This window comes from Hippopotamus amphibius, chromosome 2 (assembly GCF_030028045.1).
Source record: "Hippopotamus amphibius kiboko isolate mHipAmp2 chromosome 2, mHipAmp2.hap2, whole genome shotgun sequence".
NCBI lineage: Eukaryota > Metazoa > Chordata > Mammalia > Artiodactyla > Hippopotamidae > Hippopotamus > Hippopotamus amphibius.
In genome coordinates this window covers 8560881-8572018 of record NC_080187.1, presented here as the reverse complement: position 1 = coordinate 8572018, position 11138 = coordinate 8560881, and the positions used below count along the sequence as shown (strand labels likewise).

Genomic DNA, 11138 nt, shown 5'->3' with positions numbered 1-11138 from the left:
CTCTGGCCTGACCGGCCGGTGTGGGCTGCAGTCGCGCGACCCGCGGCAGTTCAGGCGTCAGAGCGGACCCAGCAAGCGTTGGCCGCGGACATGACGCCTGAGGACCAGGAGGAGACCCAGCCGCTCTTGCGGCCGCCGGGCGGCAGGTGAGCGTGCGGGGGAACCCGGGCCCGGGGGGGCGACCTCGCCCCTTCCGCTGCTCTCAGGCCCCCGCCGCTCACCGTCCGCCTGGTGCCCGCAGCTCTCCCCGCGGCCGCCGCGTCTTCCTCGCCGCCCTCGCCGCTGCCCTGGGCCCCCTCAGCTTCGGCTTCGCGCTCGGCTACAGCTCCCCGGCCATCCCGAGCCTGCGGCGCGCCGCGCCCCCGGCCCCGCGCCTAGACGCCGCCGCCGCCTCCTGGTTCGGGGTGAGGCCTCGGGCTCACCCTCCAGCCTTCCTAGAACCCTCCTCTGCCCACCCCTAAGACGGGCGCCGGGACCCTCCCCCTGCCTGGCTTCGGGCGGGCACGGAGACCCCCCGCCGGGGTCGCCCATCCCCTTACCCCAAGGCCGCTGAGGGTGGGGTGGAGCGCGAGGTTGGGCCGCGGTCCCCCGGCGCGCCCTCCTCAGCCGGCGCGCGCCCCGCCCCCAGGCCATCGTGACCGTGGGCGCCGCGGCGGGAGGCGTGCTGGGCGGCTGGCTCGTGGACCGCGCCGGGCGCAAGCTGAGCCTCCTGCTCTGCGCCGTGCCCTTCGTGGCCGGCTTCGCCGTCATCACCGCGGCTCAGAACGTGTGGATGCTGCTCGGAGGCCGCCTCCTCACCGGCCTGGCCTGCGGCATTGCCTCGCTAGTGGCCCCGGTGAGTGTGTCCCCCAACCTGGCTCCTGGGACCCGGGAGAAGAAGCAGACCTGGGGTCCTGGTTCTCCCTGGCTGCGGCCTCCTGGGGGCCTGGCACCGTGCCCTTTCCCTGCTTCGTCTTGCTCTCCAGCGGGCCTTGGAAAGAGCCTCTGTTATTGTCCCTGGTTACAGATGAAGTAAGCTTAAGAAATGTGAAGTCCTTTGTTTAGGCACAGCTAGTCGGTGGTGAAGCTATTACTCGAACCCAGGATGGTGCTACTTACCAGGGCTTCTCTTTTGCTCTATAAGTAAGGTGACATCTGTGGATGGTCAACAGATGGCTTAGATCCGCCCCCCCCTCCCCCCCCATTCAGACCACTGACTACAGTTTAGCAGGAAAACCCTGTTCTGGTTTGTCCCCAGGGGCAAAGGCTGCTGGGACCCGCCCCTCCCCTTCACTGCTCAGGAACTGGCCCTCCAGCTGCTTCCCCTGCTTCTCTCTCACCACCTCCTGACTCAGCACTGCCCAGGCTGTCTTTGGAGCTGGACATCTGGGTGAAATCCTGGCTCTGGCACTTACCAGGGCAGAGCACCTCTCTGCGCCTGTAAAATGGGAATAATGGAGTTACCTCGTGCCATGGTTGTGAGGCTTCAGTGAGACCCTGCACATACAGCCCTGGCCCTGGTGTGGCCTGTGGGAGGACTTGGACCCTGGCAACTGGGATTGCTGGGTGACCCATGAACTGCCGCTGGTCATGGGCTTGGATGATCGACCACCCACACCCTAACCTGGTCAAGACTGAAAGCAGTAGCTCAGAAGCCATCCCTTTGCACCTACCACTCATTTTGACTGCATTTACTGGGTAACAGGCAGCAGCTAGATTGGATTTTATATTTTGGATTTTCTTTTTTTAACTGGGCAAAAACGCGCCTGTCTTAGTCATGGGCATAATATGTGGAATAACCTAGAAGCGTGGGCAAGGGCTTTCTTGCTCCTGAGCCCAGAGGAAGCCACGGCAGCCACTGGTAGCAATTGAGGCAGAGTTCCTGCTTTCACTCCAAGGGCACCACTCAAAGTATGGTCCTTGGGCCAGCAGCCTGGGTGTCACCTGGAGTTGGTTAGAAAGGCAGAATCTTGGGCCCCACCGCACACCTACGGTGTCAGAATTTGCATTTGGTCAAGGGTATACATACAATTAAATGAAAAGTTGAAAAGCTCTTTGCTCCCCCCCTCCCCCAAACACACACACCACAGCAGCCACGTATATACCCTTTAAATACCTGCTGCAGATCACTTGGTGGGGGACAGGGAGGTATGGGGAGGGCTCTGCTGACCAGGGACCTGCAGTTAGGGGCCCACTGGGCCTGCAGCTGCCCCAGTCGAGGCTCTCCTCAGCTCTGAATGGCTGAGACTTTTCCGTCTTAAGAACTGTTGACCCCCAAGTCAAGTCTCATCTTAATTGCCAACAGGTCTATATCTCTGAAATTGCCTACCCCGAAGTGCGGGGGCTGCTGGGCTCCTGCGTGCAGCTGATGGTCGTCATAGGCATCCTCCTAGCCTACCTGGCAGGTATAATTTTCATATTATCCCTTTTGATGACTGTTAGTGGCTGCGTGGCTATTTTACAGATATAGAAACTGAAGTTCAGAGAGGTCAAGGGACTTGTCCGAGGTCACGCAGCGACTGCCCAAGATGCTAGGTTCCCAGACCACCTCCCTGAGACCCTGGGTTATGTGGGTCTTGTGATGGAGTTCTGGGGCGAGCTGGAGAAGGTGATGTCCTCATCTTCCCAGGGCAGAAGCCCATTCCAGGAGTGTGGGGAGGGCTGACTGGTTAGGTCAGTACCTTGCTGTGTGGTGACAGACTAGGATTCTGGGGGTGTATGGGGCACCCCAAAGTCTTTAGCCTAAGAGCTTGGAGGGCCCAAGCCTGTCTCCCTCAGAATTAGTACTGAATTCGCAGCCTGAAGGAGGCAGATTCCAGAGGACCCGAGGGTCAGAGCTGGGGCCAGCATGAGGCAGCTTCCAGAGGCAGACTGGAACTGAACTAGGGTAGAAAGAGGGCAGGCTTCATATCTGACAGCCCCAGGTTAGGGGAGTCTGTCACTGACTAGCTGTGTGACTTTGGCCTAGTCACACTACCCCGGAGCCTCAACTTCCCTGTCTCTAAGTAAAGATGACCCTACCTAGTCCAAGGCTGTTGGGGGATTAAATTAAGTGACACTGTGAAAAGTGCCTGGCCGCAGTCCCCGAATGAGAATTGTCAAGGAATGGCCTGAGAACCACATGGGGGATGGGGGTTTCTGGCCTGACAGGCTGTGGCAGGGCCTGGGGCACGTGCCCTCTGGATCTTCAGAGTGGATGACGTGCGGGTCCGCGGTCTTTCATTTTTACCCACTTACCATCCTCAGTCTCATTCAGAGTCCTGCCAGCAGTCTAGCGGCCTCGCGGGGCCAGCAGTGTGCCAAAGCCCCCTGCACAGCACTGACATTCGGGACAGACACTTGGGTGTAGCCACACCCATAGAATTTCCTCCAGGTCATCATCTGCACTTTCATTGATCAATTTCTGTGAAGTTTTTGTTGTTGTTGTTGTTGTTGTTTTTTTAATGGGTTTTTTTTTTTTTTTTTTTTGGCTGCTTTGGGTCTTCATTGCTGTGTGCCGGCTCTCTCTAGTTGCAGCGAGTGGGGGCTACTCTTTGTTGCGGTGCACGGGCTCTAGAATGCAGGCTCAGTAGTTATGGCGCACGGGCTTAGTTGCTCCGTGGCATGTGGGATCTTCCCAGACCAAGGATCGAACCCATGTCCCCTGCATTGGCAGGCGGATTCTTAACCACTGTGCCATCAGGGAAGCCTTTTGTGAGTTTTGATCGAGTGGTTTTCAGTGAAAAGCCTCCCCTACTCTGTCCCCCTTTCTCTCCGAGAAGCCAGCCTTGCCCGCTTCTCGTCAGCCTTCCAGAGGGTCTGCGTGCAGGAGGACTGCACGTGTGTATTCTCCTGCTCCTACCTTTCAGACGAATGGGGCCCTAGACCACGTCAACACACAGTGAGCACCCTTGTTTAGTGGTTGCGTAAACATTCACTGATACAGCCTGCATCGTTTCCCCAACATTTAACAACAGCAATAACAACAATATCAGTAACAAACCCGAGGATAGTCGTGCAAAGGTAGTGAGGTCCCCACCCTTTAAGATGAGTCGCTGGGGTTGGCCAGGGGCAGACCCTGAGAAGATCCAGGGTGGCTCAGCCCAGCTCTGACATCCCCCCTCCCACCAACCAGGCTGGGTCCTCGGGTGGCGCTGGCTGGCCGTGCTGGGCTGTGTGCCCCCCGCCTTCATGCTGCTGCTCATGTGCTGCATGCCCGAGACCCCTCGCTTCTTGCTGACCCAGCACAAGCACGAGGAAGCCATGGCCGCCATGCAGTTCCTGTGGGGCTCCGAACAGGGCTGGGAAGAGCCCCCTGTCTGGGCTGAGCACCAGGTGAGGGAGGGGCTGGGAGCCAGAGATGGGGGAGGGGACCATGAGGTATCCACCCTTTGCAGCTAGGGGAGGTCACCACAGCCTGTTCCAAAGGCTGTACACACAGTGTCGGGTGGGACTGGGGGAGCTGTCCTGTGTGCCAGCAAGCAGAGGCCTGCTCAAGCCCCACTACTTGGCTGGGCCCCAGACTTGGACATCCCTGGGAAAGCCTGAGCCTTGATCTTCCTGTGCTAGGAAGAGAAAGGCTGGGCCACGTCAGAGGAAAATGCAAGTGCAGACTTGAGGACTTGGAATTTTTAAACAGGGAGTTGTAGGACAGGGGAGAAGACTGAGTCTCTGCCCCTTACCTGCTGTGTGACCTTCCCATCTTTTGCCTTAGTTTCTTCACCTGTACAGTGGGAGTCATAGCACGTGTCTGGTGGAGGTGGTAAGGATCAGTGGGGAGGCGCTCGGCCCAGTCCCAGACCCAAGGCTGGTGGGATTCAGGAACCCTGGGCTCTTTGCTCATAGAACATCTTTGTGGATCCCCCAACAAATCAGGAAGGGACGTGGGGAGGTGAGGATCTTGTCACCTTACAAATGGGGAGACTAAAGTGATGCAGGAACCTGAGCAGAGGCTTCAGGCGGGGCTGGGACAAGAAGCAGAGGCTCCCTCACTCCACCAGGCCTCAGGACAGTGGGCTTAAAGCTGGGGCGCCCTCGGAAGAGGGTAGAGAGAAGCACTGATGCCTGGCCTCCGTCTGAGCAGGGCTTTCACGTGGCCCAGCTGCGGCATCCTGGCGTCTATAAGCCCTTCATCATCGGCATTTCACTGATGGCCTTCCAGCAGCTGTCGGGCATCAACGCTGTCATGTTCTATGCAGAGACGATCTTTGAGAAGGCCAAGTTCAAGGTAAGAGGCCTCTGCCCTGCCTGCCTCACCTGGATGCCATGTGGATGGGGCCTAGTCCTGGGGTCTTGGCCTGACCCGCCTTGGACCGTCTCCCCAGGACAGCAGCCTGGCCTCGGTCATCGTGGGCATCATCCAGGTTCTGTTCACGGCCGCGGCGGCCCTCTTCATGGACAGAGCCGGACGGAGACTGCTCCTGGCCTTGTCAGGTGGGGCCAAGGGTGAAGGCTCAGCCCGCTGCAGGTGGGGTGGCCCACGCCAGCTTCCCACTACAGGCTGGAGGGTCTTTGCTGAGGTTACCACGTTGTGAGAGGAGGACAGTGGCTGGGTATCCCTGAGAGCAAGGCCAGGATTTCAGGAGAGCTCTCACCGAGCACTTGCTCCAGGCCAGGGCTGTGCTAACGGCATCACTACATCACGCCTTAACTTTTGCATTGGACCTACAGGAAGGCACCATCAGGGCCCCGTTTACAATGAGGAAACTGAGGGTCCAGGGGGTGAAGTGGCTCAGAAGCTTGTGCTCTTTCTGGGCAAGTGACTCTACCTGAGCCTGTCTCCCCTGTGAAGCAGGGGTAATCACGGGCCACTGGGAAGAGCAGGACATGACTGGAGGGAGGCTCCTTGTGTGCTGAGCCCCACTGAGCGCTTGGTGCTGCTGGGGAAGTGGGTCTGGCCTCTGTGGCTGCTCCTGCTTCCTCAGGCCAGGGAGGGTCTGCTTCCAGGAGCTTCTTGGAGTTTGCTGAGGTTCAAGTCCAAGCCAGGGCTGGCAGGGGTGTGCACGCCCAGGCAGGGCTCTGCTCACTGCCCCTCTCAGAGGCGTCCAGGCCATGTTGCTTTGGCCACACTGCACTGAGACTCCAGCCCCTGAGTGCCACGTTGCCCGGCCTGTGGGCTGCCTCCCCTGCCCTGCCCACCACCACCCTCCACCTGCAGGTGTGGTCATGGTGTTTAGTACCAGTGCCTTTGGTGCCTACTTCAAGCTGACCGAGGGCGGCCCCAGCAACTCCTCACACGTGGACCTCTTGGCACCCATCTCCGTGGAGGCTGCCGATGCCAATGTGGGGCTGGCCTGGCTGGCGGTGGGCAGCTTGTGCCTCTTCATCGCCGGTGAGAGGGGGACCTTGGGGAGGCTGAGTGGGGGTTGAGGGGGCCGCCCTGTCACTGCCAGGTTCCTGTGGTTCGCAGTGAGTCCAGGCCTACCTGGCCTCACCTCTGCATCTATAGCTCTGACTGGGTGCCAGGCACCAAGCTAAGCCCTTCTCTACTCCTTTCACGTAACCCCCGCAACAGCCCACCAAGCCGGCCCCCTCCTTGTCCCATTCTATAGAGCAAAGCCCTGATGCATAAGAAGTGAGGAGAGTGGCCTAAGACCCCACGGCGGGAAGGCGCTGAGCTGGTGGTCCCAGGCTGGAATCCAGGCCCCCTCAGCCCACGGCCGGGCAGCCGTGCAAGGCTTCAGCCCAGGGGGTCTGTGGCAAACTGAGGGGTCCAGCCCCGTGGACCCTGATGCCTGACCTTCTCCCGCAGGCTTCGCTGTGGGCTGGGGGCCCATCCCCTGGCTCCTCATGTCTGAGATCTTCCCTCTGCACATCAAGGGCGTGGCCACTGGCGTCTGCGTCCTCACCAACTGGTTCATGGCCTTTCTGGTGACAAAAGAGTTCAGCACCCTCATGGTGAGTGCAGGCCCTGATGGCCTCCCCCTCACATCGTCAGCAGAGAAGTGCATTTTAGAATCACTCTTGTTGCAAATGACACGGGGCCAACAAGAGTGGCCTTGTATGCAGGCTGAGGCCCCATCCTGTGACAGAGGTGGGGGGAGCAGCCGGGCCGGGGCAGGCAAGGGACCCAGGCTGTGACCCCTCCAGAGCCTCCAGGCTGTCCAGGTGGAAGGACAGCGGGGCTGACCTCCTCCCCCACTGGACTTTGGAGACACGGGCTAGGAAACAGGCCTGTGCGAGAAGCTCCGACTTTGGGGTCAGCAGGCCTGGGCTCCATCCCCACCTTGGCCACTTCCCTGCTGTATGACCTTGGGTGTGCTGCTCACCCTCCGCTGAACCAGCCTCCTTGGCTGAAGATGGAGAAGGATGACAGTACCTTCCTCCTAGGGTTGATGGGAGCACTGGTTCAGTTCAACATTTGGCCACTTTCTCATGGAGAGACTGACACAGACATGGTCCCTGCCTCAGGGCTTCCCATCCAATAGGGGGACCGTTCTGGTGCAAACAGTCAGGCCATGTGTTCAGTCATTCGTTCCCCTCAGGTCCCCTGGTACCTACCATGTCCAGGCCTGTTCAAGGTGCCAGAGCAGCAGCGAATGAGATGGACAGGGTCCCCTTTATGACAAGGGCTGGTACGACAGTGGACAGTGGTGGGAGAATGAACCACCAGGAGGCTGGGCTGGGGCTAGGGGAGGCAGGTCCTGAGAGGCGTGGATGCTCGGGGCTGGCTCAGACTCTGTGTAGGGCCTGGGCCCACTCAGGCAGGGCTGCCCCAGGGAGCACATCAGGAAGACCAGAGCAGAGACCTAGGGGTGGAAGTTACTTGCTGGGAGCTTGGAGGGGACTGACAGTAAAAGGAGGGAGATGGCAGCAAAGGACCTAAGAGTGACCTGGGTATTACAGTGCTGAGAGGCCAAGAGAAAGGCTTCAAGGAGGAAGGGCTGGGGTCACCAGGTTCCAGAGGAAGAGGAGCTGAAAGGGAGCAGCCTTTGGTTCCGGCATGTGGGAGGTCACTGGGGCTGGGCTGGGAGGGTGGACTGGCTCTGACCGAAGACCACCGCTTCCTCTCCCCTCCACACATGGGCCCTGAGTGTGCCTGTGTGAGCACACGGCCTCACCTCCCCCGCTGATAGCTCGCCCACTTCCTCCGGCACCGAGAAGAGAGACTCCTGAGGCGGCCGGGACCATCGAGGGCAGGGCCAAAGCTAAGTGTAGCGGGGAGGTCTGCGGGCCCTGGGCTCAGACCCTGGGGACAGGAGCCCAGCCGCCACTTGACAGTGGGTCTCTGACCTGGGGGCACTCACTTCGTCACAGTGAGCCTCAGTGTCCCCACCACACCACACCACACCCACACCTTGGACAGTGCTCAGCTCAGGCTTCTGGATGGCCAAGCAAGACCCTCCACCACTCCCCTGAGCCTGAGCAGGGCGGGCCCCTACTGGGACCTCGGGTCCTGGTCACGTGAGGGCCCCTGAGCTGCCACGTCCACACACGGCCTCTCCCCTCTCTTTGCAGGAGGTGCTCAGGCCCTACGGTGCCTTCTGGCTGGCCTCTGCCTTCTGCACCTTCAGTGTCCTTTTCACTCTGGCCTGTGTCCCTGAAACTAAAGGAAAGACTTTGGAGCAAATCACAGCCCATTTTGAGGGGCGATGACGGCCTCTTCCTGTTAGTGGCTGCCCCTCCTAGCTGGACCAGCTTTGGACCCTGGAGGGGATGGAACCCGCCTGTGACTCCAAACTGAGCCTCAGCTGGAGCCTGCCCGTCCGCAAGGAGTCAGGAACCAGGACTGTAGCCCCTTGGAGCCTTGTTCTCTGGGGTCCCTCCTGCCTGCCCCGCTCTCTACAGCCCAGCGAAGCACGGGGACAAGGTTCCCAGCCCCTGGGTCGTTTCCGTTGCTGCCCTGTGACTTGGGAGGAGGGAACATCTCGGAGACGCTTTGCTGTCCTATGGTCAGTTCTTCACACACCATCTCCATTATGACATGCAAGTGACAGTGGAGAAGGGGGACTCTTGCTTCCTTGTTTTCTGGAGAAGATGCTTTTGGAGGCTGGGTGATGGCCCATGGTTTCTCTCACGTGGCTGCATTATCAGGAAGGAACTTTGCCAAATAAATATTTGATTCAGAAAATCAGGTCATGACCTCTTTGTGGGGGCTGCAGTACAGAAGGGCATTTTCCTGTCCTCTCCATAAAACTAGACCTTCCATGAACTGAGTCTTGCCAAGAATATCTATGGATCTGCTTTCTTGTGGTCAGCTAGGCTTGCCTTTCGCATTTTGAGGTCATTTCTGGCTCCTTCCTTGGGTTCAGTCCCCTGAATCATTAGTCATCAAATCTTGAGTTCCTCCTGCAAAAAAGAAGCCTCTCTTCATATTAACTTTAGGGGAGCCAGAAGTTTTTTAAAATTACTTTTATTGTCTATTGTATAAGTAATTCATGTTTATTGTAAGAAAATTGGAAAACACAGATTTACTTAATAGAATTATTTTTATAGCAGTTAACCATCTGCTAGGCACAATCCTAAGCACTTTACAAATATTAACTCCTTTATTTAGATAATAAAATATTCACACCTGCACCTTTCCAGACGGATCCTCTGTTGGGAATTTGGTTCTGTCTTAAAAGATCTCTCCCCCAACATATATGCTTCCCAGCATCACTACACAGAAGTGGGACACCCTACTTCCCATTCCATGACCTATTTTATTAAATTCTCAGATTGTGCAGCCCCAGCATGTGCCCACCTTGACATCTCATATTAAGCTCTGGAATGAGACCAGAGAGAAGGGGAATGGAAGTGCCGAGTGGTCCAGGGCAGAGTAGTGGGGAGAGCAGGACAAGTTACTTAACCTCCCTAAGCCTCAGCTTATTTATCTGTAAAATGGGAATAATGATGCTGTCTCCTTTGTGGGGTTATGAGGATTAAAGAAGATGATCATGTAAGGCACTTAGATCTGAGGATGGCACTACATAAGTGCTCCATCAATTTAGCTGGAGGTGGCGGTAAGGCTGTGCAGGTGAGGGTGGGAGGCTGTGGTGGAGTTGGGGGGCTGCATGTGAGTATCAAGCAGTTTCATAATGGGATATTTGAAATCTTTATAAGTTTTTCTCTTTATATTCTATTTCCTACCCTACTCCCTCAGCAACCTCTGATTGCTACCAGCACCTACTTCTAGGTATCAAGGACCGTGGACACACACACTCTTCAGAGGTCCCCTTACACCCCCTTGAAGCCTTCCCATCAGAACATAACGTGCTTCAGGGACTAAGAGCCAGCCCCAACTGACAGTCCTGTATCTACCCCAGGAGCCCAGTCCAGCACCATCAGGCACAGGTCCATGGAGAATTGAGGCAGGATGAAACATGCCCAGAAGACAGCAGAAGCTGTGCTTTCCCCAGCCTGGGATAGAAATGTGCGCTGCCAACTGACATCCACCGCATCTCCCACTCCCACTCCCACCCCCAGAACAACTTCCAGGAGAATCCCGGCTTCTGAGAACCGGAGGCAAGAAATTCCCTACCGCCACCCAGTGGACACGGGCGGAATCACCTGAGGCGTGAACCACTCTGCTACCTCCCAGCGGCCATAGATGGGCTCACAAGGCAGGAAACCCCCCGCTAAACCTCTTAGTGGGTATCATGGGTTTAGCACCTGCTGGGCCTGTGGCCTGGGCAGAACACGCCAGTTTGTAGAGCCCATTAGCCAAGGAATGCAGGCAGCCTCTGGAAACTGGAAAAAGCAAGGAAAGAGGTTCTCCCCGCAAGAGCCTCCAGGAAGAACGTAGCCTTGAAGACACCTTGATTTTAGCCCAGTGAGATCCATCTCAGACTTCTGACCTCCAAAGTTCTAAGCCCCGAAATCGCACAAGCCCAAGGTAGAGAAGGGCTTATCTCAAGGAGATCTGTGGGTGTGACTTGCCTAATGGAGTGAATCCCAATGAGATTCATAGAAGACCCACAAATTTAGAATTATATTAGGAAAAACACTACCAGCTGTGACTGAAAGGGACAGAGACAGTACAAAATGAAAAAAGGCTTAGCACCCTCAAACTCATTTCTGCTTCCCAGGTAACACATCCTCATCTCCTTAACGTCAAAATGCCCCTAAAACTAAATTGGTCATCAGAAAATTGCTTGATTAGTGAAGATCAACAGGCTTGTGGGGAACTTTCATCAGTGTTCTGAGGAAGCCCCCTGAAATACCCCCTGGGGCAGCACGGAAGCCTCCAAGGACAGAAT

At 57.2% G+C, this 11138-nt stretch overlaps 1 protein-coding gene across 3 annotated transcripts; it reads left to right on the top strand.

Annotated features, from left to right (window-relative positions):
* Positions 1–9028, top strand: SLC2A8 (solute carrier family 2 member 8). 3 transcript variants are annotated; one of them, XM_057725078.1, is made up of 10 exons: positions 1–146; positions 242–404; positions 629–835; positions 2285–2384; positions 4094–4293; positions 5042–5185; positions 5283–5391; positions 6116–6289; positions 6710–6855; positions 8416–9028. In XM_057725078.1, the coding sequence occupies exons 1-10, from the start codon at positions 91–93 to the stop codon at positions 8551–8553; spliced, it is 1437 nt and encodes a 478-aa protein (XP_057581061.1). In that variant the 5' UTR covers positions 1–90; the 3' UTR covers positions 8554–9028. The 3 variants fall into 3 exon arrangements, with proteins under 3 accessions (XP_057581061.1, XP_057581062.1, XP_057581064.1); XM_057725079.1 differs by lacking the exon at positions 242–404 and having other exon boundaries at positions 21–146; XM_057725081.1 differs by lacking the exon at positions 6710–6855 and having other exon boundaries at positions 24–146; positions 8416–9018.
* Positions 9029–11138: the final 2110 nt, after the last annotated feature.